This window comes from Heptranchias perlo, chromosome 2 (genome assembly GCF_035084215.1).
Source record: "Heptranchias perlo isolate sHepPer1 chromosome 2, sHepPer1.hap1, whole genome shotgun sequence".
NCBI classification, from domain to species: Eukaryota; Metazoa; Chordata; class Chondrichthyes; order Hexanchiformes; family Hexanchidae; genus Heptranchias; species Heptranchias perlo.
In genome coordinates, this window is record NC_090326.1 from 64,808,648 (window position 1) to 64,827,278 (window position 18,631).

General features: G+C 41.6%; 1 protein-coding gene across 1 annotated transcript in view; it reads right to left on the reverse strand.

Annotated features, from left to right (window-relative positions):
- The window catches only part of dnah5 (dynein, axonemal, heavy chain 5), a 227,265-nt gene that overhangs the window by 111,495 nt on the left and 97,139 nt on the right, over positions 1–18,631 (reverse strand). The window contains exons 42-47 of the mRNA XM_067995817.1: positions 13,390–13,631; positions 12,520–12,696; positions 4,610–4,814; positions 2,750–2,892; positions 1,443–1,577; positions 186–308 (exon numbers count right to left, since the gene is read on the reverse strand). Coding sequence (XP_067851918.1) covers positions 186–308; positions 1,443–1,577; positions 2,750–2,892; positions 4,610–4,814; positions 12,520–12,696; positions 13,390–13,631 — 1,025 coding nt within the window. The remainder of the gene's footprint in view (positions 1–185; positions 309–1,442; positions 1,578–2,749; positions 2,893–4,609; positions 4,815–12,519; positions 12,697–13,389; positions 13,632–18,631) is intronic.

Sequence of the window (18,631 nt, forward strand, 5' to 3'; positions counted from 1 at the left end):
AAAAGTGACTTGTTTTGTAATATTTATTTATTGTACCTGCATGAAAACGTAACAAAAAATTGATCCTTCAAGAAACACATTCTGTAATGTACACTATTCACTTTGAAATAGCCTCTGTAGGCTGACAAATCAATGCACCATCTTTTTAGGTTTAAGATTAACAACATGCAATTCTACTTAGTTACCTGATCTCCCCATTCATTAATCACAGGCATATTAATATCATCAACAAAGACAGTCATCTTCTTCCCAGCAGGTGGACCATATGTCGTACCCATACGTTTATCAACATAACTCTCAATTGTACGCTGTAACACAAAGTCAACTGTTTAAATATGCTCTATGTAATCATAATGGATACTTTGCCATGATTTCTCTTTTTAGGCAGAACACTGAATATTTTCCATTGGTTTTGGCAACAATAAATCTTAAATTTCCCCTCAGATAGAAAACCGTAACTCATTCTAATGAGGTGATTCTTCAAGTTGCAGCATCATTTTCTTCAGCTATACCAGGAGAACAGGGAAACAGACTGCTATGATTTCACCCAAAAGGTATGTATGCCAGTTACACATATTTATTATGTTTTTTAATAAATTTATGTGTAATTTGTAGTTAATATTGCCTGACCCAATATTGCTTCGGACTTGCTTCCTGCACCCTTCGGGCATGGGACATAGCCCTGCAAAATTCATGCCATCAATAATACCGTGGACTTTGGGAAATTTTACCATTTGGAAAAGGTGCAGCACTCTCTCATGCTGTTGCCAATGTCCATGGAATTTATGATGAAATTGTTTGCTGTATGCATGCAGATTGACTGATGTTGCTGATGTCCCATGGGGCACCCTGGAATGAGGCTAAGCCATAAAACGCAAATGCTGTGGTGACCCTTGACAATACCCTGGCTGTGCAGTGCCCTTGGTGGAGTTTGTCTGGAGGTCAGGCTCCAGAATGCAGCACAATTCTGTCTATGAAGGCATAGTTGTCTGACAAATCCAGGTAAGTGCACCTCAGCTTGTGTATCTGGGTTCTAGGTTAACAACGTACTACAACCTCCCCTGCCTGCTGTCCTTCCTTTGCTTCCCCTCTTCCTCGAAAAAACATAAATAGAGTTGATTTGCATCACTGTCACACCTTCTAGTATCCTTTCAGAGATCTGAGCGCTGATTACCTGGCTGCCTGACTCCACTGGGTAGTGTGTATGTTATATGGGAAGGAGACTTAAAGAAGAAAGCAATAACTTAGAATCATTTATTGAAAAGTAATTAAACAAAGCAGCACAATATAAAATTAGACTGCATCATCACGCTGCATACAATTACAACAAATTCAAATATATACCCAATTATTTGTTTCATTAATATTTTTGTTTTAGTTATTCATGCAATTAATTTTGTGTTTATTTGTAGCACCAGGCGACTTGAGAAATGATATCTGACCTGAAACATTAGTGGAGTAGTTGCTGACGAAAAGTTGAGACTCTTGGCTATGTGGGACTCAGGGTCATATTTTGACATGTATCCTTTGATGATCACCGTTTTAGCTGTACCCTGTTCACCAATCAGTAACACGGCCTATGATAAAAAAAAGTAAGGAGATGTAGTAGAAAAACCAGCACAATATTAAGCAATATTTTTTAATGCACTAGGAAAACTTTTTTTTGACTATTTTGACTATTTGATTTGCAGTGTTTAGCTCCATTCGCAATTCCTCAGATAATGAAGCAGTCCATGCCCGCATGCAGCAAGATCCAGGCTTGGGCTGATAAGTGGTAAGTAACATTTGCGCCACAGAAGTGCCAGACAATGGTCATCTCCAACAAGACAGAGTCCAACCGCTTCCCCTTGACATTCAATGGCATTACCATTGCCGAATCCCCCACCATTAACATCCTCGGGGTTGCCATTGACCAGAAATTCAACTGGACCAGCCACATAAATGTTGTAACTACTACAGCAGATCAGAGGCTGGGTATTCTGCGGTGAGTGGCTCACCTCCTGACTCCCCAAAGCCTCTCCACCACCTACAAGGCACAAGTCAGGAGTGTGATGGAATACTCTCCACTTGCCTGGATGGGTGCAGCTGCAACACTCAAGAAGCTCGGCACCATCCAGGACAAAGCAGCCCGCTTGACCGGCAGCCCATCCACCACCGTAAACATTCACTCCATTCACCACCGTAAACATGCACTCTCTCCACCACCGGTGCATCGTGACTGCAATGTGTACCATCTATAAGATGCACTGCAGCAACTCACCAAGGCTTCTTTGACAGCACCTCCCAAACCTCTCACCTAGAATGACAAGAGCAGCAAGTGCATGGGAACACCATGTCCTCCAAGTTCGCTCCAAGTCACACACCATCCCAACTTGGACATTTATCGCTATTCCTTCATCATTGCTGGGTCAAAATCCTGGCACTCCCTACCTAACAGCACTGTGGAAGCACCTTCACCACAAGGACTGCAGCAGTTCAAGAAAAAAGCTCATCACCACCTTATCAAGGGCTGCTAGGGATGAGCAATAAATGCTGGCCTTGCCAGCAACGACCATATTCCAAGAATTTTTTTTAAAATCACAACAAATATATGTAACCAGCTTACCAAAAAATGCAAGGATTTAAAAATGAGGAGAGCAAACATTTATGAACTGTTAGCTGATCCAATTTGTTATTCACCTATTTACTGGCCAGAAAATATGATGTAGAACAGTAAACAGTAAATCAATATTAAGTGAAATTATCCTACCTTTCCCTGCTTGGCAATTGTGTGGATGAGGAAATTTGTCCTCACATTGTCTACATTAGGCACAAGGATGGAGCCATATTCTGGACTGCAGTCAGTGGGATAAATGTAGTCTTCTACATTTGTATTCCAATGCAACCATTTACCTAGTTAAAAGATATATACAGTTAATAATTATTTATTAAGAAACAAATGTTTCACTGCATTCTTTGGAATTGAACAGTTTTGACAATTCTGATCAATTTATTCATGCCTTGTCCAGTCAACCAATTAATTATCAGGTAACCTTTGCTCCAGCCTCATACTTTCTACTGATCAGCTACATTTTGGATCATAACATAAAGAGAAGCTCGATCATTGAAAATGTATTCAATTATCATCAGAAATTAATGACCTAATCCAACGCATTCTCTGCTGTGGTTTACAGAATAACCTTATTCAATAATAGCCCTCAATTTTCAGGACAAAAGTGTTAGCATATATAATATGCTGTAGAAAGAATGCAAAGATATTAGTCCAAGCTTAAAAAACCAGAAACATAAGAAGCCAGTAAAATAAATCATCTTACTTTTCAAGCCTGACGGGTTTATTCACAAACAACATCAGGATGAGTAATTAAACCTCCCACTAATGTCTCTTCTGCTCTAAGAACATGTTAACAACATTTTTTGAGAATAGTTATGAAGAATAATTACTCATTTTTCCCCAAATTGTTATGATGTTTCATGACAATAACAATAATTTTTTGTGAACCAAAGAAGTAAAAGAGATAAAAGTATTGCAATTGAATCTTGTATGGAAACAGGCTGATCTCGACTCATGGATTTTTTAAGCAAGTACATTCATGCCATTCTTCAGGGAGGCAATTGTAAAATATTATGCACATGACTCTCAGTAATAGCTATAATCATTGTTATAAAACCTGGACTTTATCTCCTCACTTTAAGCCATGTTATTGGCAAGCCTTGGTTAGAAGACATGAAATGTGCAGCTTCCAAAAAGAGTGATAGAGGGTAGATTACATATTATTCAATAGACAGCGCACTAACTATAGCACGAGCAACAGAATGCAAAATTGTAATCCTTTGTGAGGGTACATCCCAGATTGAACAGACACTAAAGGCTCAATTCTAACCGTGCTGCTCCACCCCCTCCAGGGGGTAATGGAACAGGCAGGTGGTTAAAATAGCAGCCGGGCGCTTCCCGCAGTGTTCCCGATGCTTTTGCACCCTCCACCATTTTAAACCCACCGGCTTTGGTCGTGGGGAAGGCGTCCACCGCAGGCAGGCGGGGGGCTTCATCAATATTTAAATGTTGGGGCCCAATGTTATCATTCCGACCCCAACTTGATTTTAACTGCGGATTGGGGCAATGATACCCAGTGCCAGTCCCGCCAGTAAAACCAGATCCCAAGTTAAAGTTGGGGCATAAAACTCAACTGCCCTCTGCATTATTTTTTAGTAATTTTCAGCTACATTTTGGTCCGCACAAGTCCATTGCCTGTTTTCTGATAATGGAATGTCATTGATGGCAAGCCTGAAGAAGCTTACTCCTCAGAATATCAAATGTGGCACCAGCATACGTAGTATGTTGAATGTTCAAAGATGTTTAATGAATGGACAGTATATCAAAATGTATTAAAAAATAAAAATAAACCCATTCAATGTTTGTGTGCAGCATGCAGTTAATTGGTTAGGTTTGTCTGACCTTGCACCCTTTCATTTCCTTATGAATATCACCAGAGATCCAGCTAGGTCAGCTCCTCCTCTTGCTCTCATGCTAGAGCACCACTATTTCAAGATGCTCCACCTAATAGCCTAAGTAATTAGAGTTGTTCATTGACTAGATTATCTTGGTACTGACCATCAGAATGTACAATGTAGTCAAACATTGTGTCCTCACTCCCTGCTGGGATACTCGGCAGATCTAGCTGAATAGCCTCATGTGTTCGCAGCCAATGTTCCATTTTCCTTCTGTCCTCTAACTCCAGTAGGGCCCCTATACTCCACATCAGTGAGAAAACATACAGTCTCTCCAAATGTACTCGAGTCACTTCCCCGGCTTGCTCCTAAAAAGTTAATAATTTAGTTACTATGTTGGATACAAAATATTTTATTACAACGTATTTTCTACATAACAGTTTACAGTTGATCTCTTAATCATTAACAAAACAAACCTTTGCAATTTTGATTAATTTAGTGGGATTCATGGTACACTCACAATATGACACCTTCTGGCTGATGTATCTTGCACCTTCTGTGATACAGATATTTTCATTTTCTCCAAGAACCTTTTAAAGGTTTTTAAACTTTGTCAATGATCCCCTAAAGACAGTATTGGTGGAACATGTTGACAATTCAACAATATTTTCCAATACAATTTTGTTGAAATCATAGAAAAGTTTTCCCGAGAAACAAAGCTGGCATTTAATAAGTTTTTTTACTTTGAATATTTGTAATTTTTCTAACATTACTTAAATGACCAGTGCATGCACTATACAATAGTGTCCAAGCAAATTATTTTCTAAATAACATTCTGTGAATATCCTTCAATGCTGAAATGTTTCATTAATGGCAAAAAATCCTGGAACATTCACAGAAACTAAGATTATTAGCAGGAAATTCCATTTACAGTATATACTGAAATGCTACACATTCTATTCAGGAACTATGCAAAGGAATATATATATGGTAAATTCACCCTAACAAAAAATCCACGCTACAGTATTGTAGCATTATCTCCAGCCCACACTCCCTTTGAACATGGTTTCCTGCTGGGGCCATCATGGGATGGGTGAACTTATCCTCCTGTCTACACTGCAAGACTCGTCTTGTTTTTTTTTAAAAAAGTGGCTTTGTTCCTTTCCACTTTTCCTCTGATTTTCTCCCCTCATCTAACAGCTGTAATTCATGTTGGGTTACAGTTGTGCAGCCAACACTGGCCCTCCAGTACTATGCCCAAGTGACCATTCTTTATGTACAAGTGTCTAGGGATTATCACAGATAAACCCATACTTTGCCCTAACCAGGAACATGTGTACAAATGTGTGCACTTCTGGCAGGAATCAGTGGATCATAAGCAGGACTGGAAACTTTCTCCAATTTTTAACCTCCCTAGCCCAGACATTTTAATGCCAATTGTAGCAACCTCACTGCCTAGGTCTGTACAGCTCATACCATATGGTGAATTTAGCTACAGACCCAGGAACAGGGGTGGTGTGGGTGGGGTGGGGTTAAGAACAAGGAAGGAGAGTGACTTTCTTTTATGATAATCAGTCAGGATTTGGGGGTAATTTTAATCTAGCCCACCCTGCGGGAAACTGACAGGATCAGATCGACTGCCTGTTTTACACCTCACTTGATTTTAACTTTTCCATTGAAGTCTAGGAAAAGTAAAATCGGGCGGGTTATAAAACGGATGGCCAATCCAATCCCATCCGTTTCCCACCACACAAGTTAGGTTAAAATTACTCCTTTGGTGTGGGATAGGATTTGGGCAGCAGAGTTTTGAATAAGCTGAAGATTATGAAAGGTAAAGCCAGGAGAGCACTGGAATAATCATGTTGGAGGTGACAAAGGTAAGGATGAGGATTTCAGTGGCAATTGGCTGCAGTAGGGACAGAAGTGGATGATGTTACGAAGGTGGTAGTAGGTGATCTTTGTGATAGAGGGGAAATGGGGTCAAAAGCTCAGCTCGGGGTCAAATAGGACATTGAGGTTGTGAACAGTCTGCCTCAGCCAGAGACAGTGGCCAGGAAGGGGAATGGAATTGGCGGCATGGGTACAAATTTTGTGATAAGAGCCAAAGATGATGGCTTCGGTCTTCCCAATGTTTAGCTGGAGGAAACTGTGTCTCATCCAAGACTGGATGTCAGACAAGCAGTCTGACAGCAGAGAAACAGTGGAGGGGTCAAGAAAATTGATGAAGAGGTAGATCCAGATGTCATCAGCATACATGTGGAATCTGATACCACATCTGCATATGATGTTGCTAATGCGTAGCGTGTAGATGAGGAAAAGGTGGAGGCAAAGGATGAATCCTTGGGAGACTCCCGAAATGACAATGCATGGGATGGAAGAGAAACTACTGGCAGAGATGCTCTGGCAATGATCAGATAGGTAGGAGTGGAAAATATATTCTGGTGAAAATATTTAAAAGGGTGATTCAATAAATTTATTTTCTCTATCCTTGAAGTCTACAAAACTATAGTAGTGAATACTCATCTTTGTGGGGGTGAGGATTAGAGAAAGGGAAAGCCTGATTCTGTGAAGTGCTTTGATCGGTGGGGGGAGGGGTGTTCCTTCCGAGTCAGAATGGATCAGTGCCATTTGTCTTTTCCTTTTTCCAATTTGTTTTATTAATTCATTATTTAGTTACCTTTTTTTTATTTTCGGGAGGTTGGCAGGAGCTGGGTTCGGGGATCTTGACATAAATGCTCAATGTATAAGCCAAAAATAGAAGGTGGTTGTTACATTATTGGGTTTTACGCCAGATATACTACTTGGATTTAGAATTTTATCACTCTCATAAGTAGAACTTGCATCTGCTTGGAACCAGAGTGTGCCCGAAATTTAGGTAAATGTAACAAGTCACAGTGCTATTACATGAACATAGGAACATAACTTCCTCATCTTTGGTTGGCATATTGAATATATGACTTCAGACCATGGATGAGGCTATAAACCAATAAATTAATGTATTTAACATTAAATGGGTAAATGAAAAGTAGTTAGTATAAATGATATATTTACAATAGTTACTGCCTGTACGATTCAATTTGAATTGTCAAAAGGCGCTTCTCCTGCACTACCTTGCACCATAAAATTGATCCTTGGAATCCGGCTGCTCTCGTTTTACGGGCTGGAATAGTCTGCCTGCTGGCTGACTGGCTGGTGGCCTGAGCAACGACTAACAAATAAAAGCCCCTGGCCTCAGAGCTGTCCATCAAAGAGTCAACGAGGAATCAAAGATCCTGCTGCTCTCACGGATCTGACCCACACAGCTGTCAACCAAAACTATTACCTGAGGATGTCAATTAACTAGGATGCTTGGGAATTGAATGAGAAGGCTTGATTTATTGATCTGTGTCAAATACTTCGAATGACCGCTGAATGAGTCCCCACCCAGATATAATGTGAACAAGACATGAATACCAAGAACTGGCAGAACTACACATGTCTCTGCCTTGCCCTCAAGTCTAAATATTTTTTTTATTCGTTCATGGGATGTGGGCGTCGCTGGCGAGGCCAGCATTTATTGCCCATCCCTAATTGCCCTTGAGAAGGTGGGGGTGAGCCGCCTTCTTAAACCGCTGCAGTCCGTGTGGTGAAGGTTCTCCCACAGTGCTGTTAGGAAGGGAATTCCAGGATTTTGACCCAGCGACGATGAAGGAACGGCGATATATTTCCAAGTCGGGATGGTGTGTGACTTGGAGGGGAACGTGCAGGTAGTGTTGTTCCCATGTGTCTGCTGCTCTTGTCCTTCTAGGTGGTAGAAATCGCGGGTTTGGGAGGTGCTGTCAAAGAAGCCTTGGCGAGTTGCTGCAGTGCATCCTGTGGATGGTACACTCTGCAGCCACAATACGCCGGTGGTGAAGGGAGTGAATGTTTAGGGTGGTGGATGAGGAGCCAATCAAGCGGGCTGCTTTGTCCTGGATGGTGTCGAGCTTCTCGAGTGTTGTTGGAGCTGCACTCATCCAGGCAAGTGGAGAGTATTCCATCACACTCCTGGCTTGTGCCTTGTAGATGGTGGAAAGGCTTTGGGGAGTCAGGAGGTGAGTCACTCACCGCAGAATATTCAGCCTCTGACCTGCTTTTGTAGCCACAGTATTTATATGGCTGGCCAAGTTAAGTTTCTGGTCAATGGTGACCCCCAGGATGTTGATGGTGGGGGATTCGGTGATGGTAATGCCATTTGAATGTCAATATTAGCCAGATTATCATGTAAATTCCACTCAGCTTGAAAAACTCCCTCAGACAATCAAAGTGCAACCCTTTGTACATTGTGGCCAACAATAAAAAGCCCAATAAATAATTTAACAGAAACAAAAATGTTTCATTTTTGACCTCAGGTTTTCTCATCTTGTGATTTATTTTTTAATGCCAATTTTCTCCTCTCCTCCTGAAGTTGTTAATTTCTTGCTGCAGTATGGTTCCATAACAGCAGAGTACACTTATACAGGAAGTTGAAGGACACCAAGCACTTAGACAGACATTACAGGAGGTGAATAAAGGTTGAAGAGGTAGGTTATCAAGAGGTTTTTGGAAGTGGGGAGAGAGCTGCTAAGGCAGAGGTTTAGGGAAAGAAAGGCAGAGTGCAGGGACATGGTAGCTGAAAACTCTGTCACTGTTGGTGGAGTGGAGAGGAGAGAGTAGCCCAGAGTAGAAGGTTTGGGGGGTGTAAAAGGCTGGATGTGACCACAGAGGTATGGTGGCGCAAGGCCATGAATTGATTTGAAAACAAGAACAAGAATTTAAAAGTGGTACACTTGTGGGGGTGGTGGGGGGAGCTATAGGGGATCATCCAAGACATGGGCAATAGGATTGCAGGGTAACTATGAACAGAAGAGCTGATTGGAGAGAGTCGGCATGGATTTGTACAGGGTAAGTCATGTCTAACGAACCTAATTGAATTTTTTGAGTAGGTAACCAATGTGGTAGATGTGTTATTTATATGGACTTCCATAAGGCATTTGACAAGGTTCCACTTAAGAGGCTGTAAATAAAAGTGAGAGTGCATGGAATTGGAGGCACTACTGGCTTGGATAGGAAATTAGTTAGGAGGTAGGAGACAGAGTAGGGATAATGGGTATGTACTCAAATTGGCAATGGTGTCCCTCAGGGATCTGTACTGGGATTTCAGCTTCTCACTATATTTATAAATGACATGGATGAAGGACTGGAGAGCGGCATATCTAAGTTTGTTGACAACACTAAGTTAGGTGGCATAGTAAATAGTGTAGATGGGAGCAGAAAGTTGCAAAGGGACATTGATAGATTAGGTGAGTGGGCAAAACTGTGGCAGATGGAGTTTATTGTGGGAAAATGTGAGGTCATTCACTTTGGATCTAAGAAAGATAGATCAGGGTATTTTTCTAAATGGTGAGAAGCTAGGAACTATGGAGGAGCAGAGAGATTTAGGGGTCCAAGTGCAGAAATCACTAAAAGCTAGTGGACAGCAAGGTTCCCTCTAATTTATTTCAGCCATGTGCAGAGTGAATTTGGGTTTGTGCGTCATAGTAAAAAAAAAATCACAACTTTAAATCGAACATCTTTTTAGAAAACATTATTCAGGGTAAATGACAAACAGAACTAATGGATAATTGTAACAATTTAATGTTATTTTGGCTGATAAATTTATATAATTTATTAAATGGATTTCTTAAGTTGCATTAAGATTGAGCAGACCAGTCTCGTTATAATTTATTACAAATTATCCAATCAGCTTTTTGTTGAATCAGCTTAATGACTGATTCAAACAGAAATAAATCATTTGCAATCAGAATTATTAAATTGAGTCAGAAATAAAAAACAGCCGTCAAGTCAGTCAGTGTGAATTTGGGGATAGCGAACAGTTTAATTAAAGCTCTCCCCTCTGTCCCCCCCCCCCCCCAATTGAATCCTCAGCAGGGTTTAACAAATTATTGCATTCCAATTATACATCCTGCAGGTCTCATTAGTTTTGGCTGCCTCTATGTATGGGCCCCTCATCTGTGATTGGGTGGAGATGCCTGGTCACCTCCGAATGGGTGGAGATGCCTGGTCACCTCCGAATGGGTGGAGATGCCTGGCCTCCTCCGAATGGGTGGAGATGCCTGGCCTCCTCCGAATGGGTGGAGATGCCTGGCCTCCTCCGAATGGGTGGAGATGCCTGGCCTCCTCCGAATGGGTGGAGATGTCTGGTCTCCTCCGAATGGGTGGAGATGCCTGGCCTCCTCCGAATGGGTGGAGATGTCTGGTCTCTGATTGGGTGGAGATGCCTGGTCTCCTCCGAATGGGTGGATATGTCTGGTCTCGTCTGATTGGGTGGAGATGCCTGGTCTTTGATTGGCCACTGACAAATGCATCGATTTTGATTTTACTTCCTGGTCTGGTTTCTGTGCAGCCAATCAGCTGCTCGCTAACTGCATTTCCTAACAACGTGGTAAACAATGCGGTGGCTGGGACTGAGGCCACAGGATCGGACCTCCGGACACTCCCCAGTACCAGAGGCAGAGCAGCCCGTCTGGAGCTGGAGCACTGGGGACCGGGGAGGCAGAGCTGGAGAAGGGCATGGTGTCCGGGCACTGCTCAGTGTGGGAGAGGGGCCTGGGGACTGGTCAGTGTGGGAGAGGGGCCTGGGGACTGGTCAGTGTGGGAGAGGAGCCAAAGCACTGGTTTGGTGCGTGGAGGGAATGTTTAAGCGCGCGGCCCAGAGCAGATGGCTGGGCAGCCGTGCGCGCACACAGCTTAGAGGGAACAGTGGTGGACAGGTACAAAAAAAATTAAGAAGGCTAATGGAATGTTGGCCTTTTCTCAAGAGGGCTGGAATACAAAGGGGTGGAAGCTATGTTACATAAACAGACCCCATCTGGAGTACTAAATTCAATTCTGGGCACCACATCTCAGGAGGGGGCGCAGAGCAGATTCACCAGAATTGTACCAGGCCTAAAAGGAAAGGACAGGTTGCATAGACTAGGCTTGTATTCCCTTGAGCATGTAACATTAAGGGGTGATCTAATTGAGGTGTTTAAGATGATTAAAGGAGTTGATAGGGAGATAGAGAGAAACTATTTCCTCTGGTGGGGCCGTCCAGAACAAGGGGAAATAACCTTAAAATTAGAGCTAGACTGTTCAGGGGTGATGTCAGAAAGCACTTCTTCACACAAAGGGTAGTGGAAATCTGGAACTCTCTCCCCCAAAAAGCTGTTGAGGCTAGGTCAATTTAAAATGTCAAAACTGAGATTGATAGATTTTTGTTATGCAAGGGTATTAAGGGTTACGGAACCAAGGTGGGTAGATGGAGTTAATATACAGATCAGCCAAGATCTGATTGAATGGCCTACTCCTGTTCCTATATTACTAAGAGTTCTGGATGAGTTGGAATTTATGTAGGGTGAAACGTGGAAGATCTACCAGGAGAGCTTTGGTGAAATCAAGCCATGAGGTAACGAAGGCATGGATAAAGGTTCAGAGGTGATGGGGGTTAGATGGGGACATTGGTGATTTTGCAAAGATGAAAATCGCTGGTTTATTATTGATAGTGGTAATTTTTCCTACCTGTTTAATGACAATTGGATATTTGAACAAATGAATGTGGTTAATTGAATGTTATAAATTGGATAGCCAGGTGGTGAAGGATAGAATACTAGAGCCTGGTCTTCAGTTGCTTCCAAGCCTTTGTTCACAGAGATCCACATTTAAACCCATACCACACCCTAGATCAGCTCTCTTATAAATGGATACATGACAGTTCCCAATTGATACACACCATCTGAATACAATTAACACTAATTGATATAAATCACAAGGATACAATTAACACTGAACGGATAGTGGCTATTTAAACCAATCATCAAAGTGTGTCAGATATTTACAATGCTTCAGATACATTTAAGATGTGGCCCCTATTAGGTGAAAGTCTTTTACTTATATAGGTAGCTAAATTTTAGCATTATATGTATTACCCAAGTATCCCATTGACAGTGAAAACCAAAATTACCATTGAGCAGAACTTTTATATAATTTTACTGAGCAAGTATATCATTATGATGTAGACTGAATCCATTTACCCACCTTTGGGGGAATAAGGCCATCAAGCATGTTAATGCTTTGCACGATGATAAAAGCCTCCAACATTTCCATCTTATACTCCAGTGACTGGATACTAAAACGATACAGCTCAGCAAAGGATGCTGCAAATAACTTTCGTAGAATCTCAGCTGCCTGTGGTGACTGTTTCTTTAGCCAACCCTAAGTCGAACAAGTCGAAGAAAAATATTTCCATAATTTACTAGGCAAGATACAATTTAGCTTTTGTTTATGTATGTGTACTTAAACTGTGCAAAAAGCAAACATATCACAAATCACCATATTTAACATTTTATAAATTCTGACACAAACTTTGTAATGAGATAAATGGGGTGGAAATTTTAACTTTGGTGGGGACATAAAATGGGCGATAGTGGATCAGCTGGCCATTATACATGCCGCCGATTTGGAAAGGAAAATTAGGCCGGGTGTATAACGGGCATACAAGCTGCTACTGCCCATTTTATGTCCTCCTGAAGTTAAAAGTTCCAGTGAATGATTTCTGTACAGTATTACTTACTTTGTTTGTAGATATGGCATTAACTACAACTTTAAATGTTAGCTATCTTAACAATAAAGGTATTAAATTTCTGCTAGGGGTCTCCTGATGGGTTCCTGTAACTTCGGCAGAAGATCCGTGGAAAACCTTGAGAAAGGGCGTAAATAGCTTTTACGCTGTTCCTCCAGATCTTCCGATGAAGTTCCAGCGGATGATTGGGAGGACCCTGGCAGAAATTCAACATCATATATTATACCAAAAACAGTTTAAATTAAATAAAGGATTAAATAAGTTTTATTACTTCAACAGTTTATTCACAGTCTAGGAAAATGAAAATTGAGATATGACTTACATACCTCAAGGATGGGGCTGAAGTTCAAGACTGATGAACTCATGAAGACCATTCCATTGCGAGAAACAGTTGCAGGCGAGGCATTGTCTATGTTGTGCGGCTCAAAAACAATTTTACAGTTTGGAGCCATGGGAATACGATCGCCATTTGCAAGGGTAAGGGTTCTGTTATCATCAAGCACTGAGTTTAAATTTTCAATCCAGATGGCATCAACAGGACCATCCAGTACAATCCAGATGTGTTCTCCTGCAGTATAAACAATGTTAATTAACACACCAGGGTCCATGTACTATTGTCTTATTTTAGTATCATGACATTAAATATAGCCTTTGCCAAAACTGCATTTCCCACTAGTTTTCTTTTCATTTAAATCAGTAATGTGCAGTAACAACATGGTCTTCCACAAAAATTGGGTGGTATACAGTCAGCTTTCAATTGAAATTTGTTTTATTTAGAGATACTTTAACAGAAAGTTTATCAATTTACTAAAATGCAATTTTGCTGAATTCTAAGTGCTCAATCTTTAACCTCTCAATCACAAAACAACATGTATTTTGATAGCATTTTATCACACCTCTCAGAAATGTCTCCAAGCTCTACAGATACAATTAATTACTTTGAAATACCTAGCACATTGCTATATAGGCAAGAAAGGTGGTCATTTTTCACACAGCAAGACCGCACAAACAGCAATGAGACAACAAATGACCAGTTAATCTAATTTTGGTGATGTTGTTGAGAGAAGAATGTTGGCCAGGGCACCAAGAGAACTCCTTTCTCTTCTTTGTATAGTGCTACAGGATCCACCTGAACCACTAGAACAGGTAGATGAGCACCTCGAACAATACAGCACTCTCTCAATATGCACTGGAGTGTCACCGTAGATTATGAGATCAAACTCCTGGTATGGGGTTCAAACGTTCTAAGGCAGAGAGGAGAATGGTAACACTGAGCAGTGCAGCGCACACATACTAATCAATCATTCATGAATCCACCGTACTGCGTTCTCATTGTCACCCTTACACTTGTAAACAATTTTACAACACCAAGTTATAGTCCAGCAATTTTATTTTAAATTCACAAGCTTTCGGAGGCTTCCTCCTTCCTCAGGTGAATGAGGAAGGAGGAAGGAGGAAGCCTCCGAAAGCTTGTGAATTTAAAATAAAATTGCTGGACTATAACTTGGTGTTGTAAAATTGTTTACAATTGTCAACCCCAGTCCATCACCGGCATCTCCACATCACCCTTACACAAAAGGGAAGACCTAACTTTGTTCCTACAGTTAATTCTACCATTATTATCAATTACAAATATAACTTTATCCTCACCTCTTCTTTAAAAGCAAATAACTGCTGCTAATTTAAACAATCAGATGATTTTGTCTCTTATCTTCCATTTCACATTTTATTTTTCTCCTGTTTCTACATTTCTCCCCTCAATTCAATCTACCACTGAATAATGAAAGGCCAGCTACTGGTCTGCAATCCAGATATCATCAGTTCTCCTCTGCAATGCCAAAGACAACAAGATTCAGAGTGATTCGCAATGTTTAAACTGACTGACTTGCTTTCCCTTAAGTGCCTTGTTTTTGCTTCAAAGTTGCTAGAAACAGAGAGAATTCAACAACAAGAAGCATTAATATAGCACCTTTAATGTAGAAAAACATCCCAAGACATTTCAGAGGCATAATTAGGCAAAAATGGATAAGACACCCTTTCTAAGGCCTTCACATCTTTCCTGAAGTGCAATGTCCAGAACTGGACACAATACTCCAGTTGTGGCCGAACCAGTGTTTTATAAAGGTTCATCATGACTTCCATACTTTGTACTCTATGCCTCTCTTTATAAATGATGTGGAGATGCCGGTGATGGACTGGGGTGGACAAATGTACGGAGTCGTACAACACCAGGTTATAGTCCAACAGCTTTATTTGAAATCACAAGCTTTCGGAGCTTTGCTCCTTCATCAGGTCAGCACTCACCTGACGAAGGAGCAAATCTCCGAAAGCTTGTAATTTCAAATAAAGCTGTTGGACTATAACCTGGTGTTGTATGACTCCGTACATTTCTCTTTATAAAGCCCAGGATCCCGTATGCTTTTTTAACCACTTTCTCAACCTGCCCTGCTCCTTCAACGATTTGTGCACATATACCCCCAGATCCGACGGTTTCCTGTACCCCTTTTAGAGTTGCGCCCTCCAAATTATATTGCCTCTCCTCGTTCTTCCTACTGAAATGTATCACTTCGCATTTTTCTGCGTTAAATTTCATCTGTCAAGAAACAGCATAAAGGGCATTTACGTAATTTCCCTGGGGTTTCTGCAGATCTTTCACTGAAGTTGCAGCAGAAGATTGAGAGAACCCCTGAAGAAATTCAACCCAATTGTTTCAAAAAAGGGTATTGAGTGAACAGACTTTCTTATCCCTATATATAACATGGCAAAGGAAGAGGCTAATATCAGGATATATCACAGATAAAAATATTCCATTCTTGTCACAGGAGCTATATCTTCTATGTGGTTGTGCTCTACTTGACCCAGGAATAATGGATTCTAAAAATCATTCTTTGGAATGTGGGATGTCACTGGCACAGCCAACATTTATTGCCCATCCCTAGTTGCCCTTGAGAAGATGGTGAGGGGCCTGCAGTGAAGGTACCCTCATAATGCTGTTAGGTAGGGAGTTCCAAGATTTTGACCCAGCTATAATGAAGGAACAGCAATATTTGTCCAAGACAAAATGGTGTGTTACTTGGAGGGTAAATTAGAGGTGATGGTGTTCCCATGCACCTGCTGCCCTTGTCCACCTAGATGGTGGAGGTCGCGGGTTTGGGAAGTGCTGTCTAAGAATACCTGGCGACTTGCTGCAGTGCCTCCTGTACACAGTACACACTGCAGCCATGGTACGCCGGCCGGTCTTTAAGCTAGTGGATGCTGACAATGGTTGTGTTACAAATTCAGGTCTACCATAGACGCTTTCTTGGATTCAGTAGTTCCAGTTGCTCCCATAAGCAGTCTGTGCTGTTTTTGTGGGAGTTGATTCACACTGCCCTATATTCACTTGCATGATAGCATAACTCAGGAGTGTAGCAATAGTACCTCCTTGTGACCTGAATAGGATATTCATTACTTTTGCAAATGCACTTGTTCAATCTTTAGGAAGGAGGATCGAGCAAACACTTAAGTGAGGCAAGAGCTGATACGAATTAATAACCTTCTTTATTTCACAGTGAGGTGAAGATTTCAAACAGCAGTTAAGATTCAACTCACTTAATTCAGAAAGCACAATTTATCTTCATGTAATAATGCAAAATAAAGAAATGCAGAATGCCATGCTTTCCTGCGTCAGTGGGCTGTCCGGCTTGACATAAACAAGATAATTTTTATCCATTCTCTCCTGCACGCCAACCTTCTCACAGCCTTTGCTGCCTGACTGCTTCCCAGCATTCTGTTTCTAATAATACCCTGGCTTGTGTCTGTGTTTTTATCTCTCACTGTTCACAGCCAGAAAATAAATCAATGACTTTTAACCACAATGGGTGTGAGGTGTTTTTTGATTACTGAGACTGTTTAATTAATTGATTAATATTTATAATCCATGGGGAAACATCAATGCTAGCTTAGTGGCATCTTAACAACCTATCATTTCAGAGCCTCTTTTTAAATGTAGTGTGAATACAATACGCTTTTAAAAACCCAGCATTAAAAGCAATTTGTTTCACAAATATTTTCTGTGGAAAAATGGTCAAAAGGTCCCGAAACATGATGTGTTCACCTCCCATGGATAGGTCCCTCATGTGAGCCCTGCGTTCCTCACTTTGACTGTTGATCCTTGCGAACCCTACAAGCCCACGAGCTGCATGGGAACACAATCCCTTTGCCTGACACCTTGGGCCAACTACAGTTCCAGGTATTGGGTGGTGGGTTATGCCTGTGACCTCTGGTGGGCCCAAATCATTTGTGCCGCATCTGTGGCTAGATCATCATGTCCCCCCCAGCTTCATGTCAGGAATTTAGTTACACCACAGGCTGCCTCCACCTGTCTGTTCGCCTCCTAGACAAGGTAGCTGTGCCCAATGGACAGCTTGCCCTGCCCCCAGATGGGTCGAGTCCTCCCACATCACCTCCTGGAGCAGGTAAGCCACATAAGGCAATTTCATCCTGCACATGGTGTAGTGTAGCTCTGCCATCTCCTCTTTGTGATTGAATATATTCTCCCAGAATATGGTACACTTTTAAATTCTGTCCGTGAAGTGACATGGAACCTTTCTGTCTGCCTTTGTCTGAGCCCACAAATGTGGTTGGCCAGCTGCAACTTCTCCAACTCCCCTTGGTTTCCAATATCCAGGCCTCCCTGGACTGGGAAACTCCTAGAATCATTTGACGTGCCGCTTGCCACTGCCCTACCCGAGTCCAAAGTGCTCGGAGCCAACCCATCAAGCCCTCCTCGTTTAAAGAAAATATTCTCCGGATGTGGGCAACGCCAGCAAGACTGAATTTACAGCCCTGAATAATTGGTGGTGCGTCTTCTCCTTGAACCGCTGGAGTCCTTGTGATGTTGGTGCTCCCACAATGATGTTAGGTAGGAAATTCCAGGATATTGACCCCGCGATGATGAAGGAATGGTGACATGTATCCAAGTCACAATGGTGTCTGAAGTCGCCTTGGCCCTCTGTGTTTCTTCAGGTGCATGGAGCCCTATACTTCATGGAACTCTGACTTCTGCGGCTGTCTCCTGGAGCAAGGCTAGCCCTGCGCTGCGATCAACAAAAAGAGTAGCTCTTCCCAAACAACAAAAAAGACTGCCAGATGATACAGGGGTGCCTCTCATATAAAGTCTACTACACTTAATTCAAAGTTGGTTAATTCAAATTACTGGATAATTCACATTTTAGTGCATTTAGTGTCATGACATTGAATCATCAGCAGCAGACTGTATCTATGCACACCAGAGAATACAGTGCCAGACTCATTAACACATAATTTTAAATCAAAAACATAACCTCCCCTCACACTAAACTGCCAAGAACTAGAAATACTCACTAGTGCCCTGCCAGTAAACACAAGAGTCAGGATGAACTAGTTATCTCCTTCGCCTACGACAAAAAAAATGCTATTTTACCCATAGGCAAGGAAGCAAATACTGAGCTGACAACTGATTCAACAGTTAGGAATTTTGTACTTGGGTTAGTAAGACTGTTCATAGCTGCCACCATTTTCTTCTTTTTTTGTAAAGCCATTCAATTC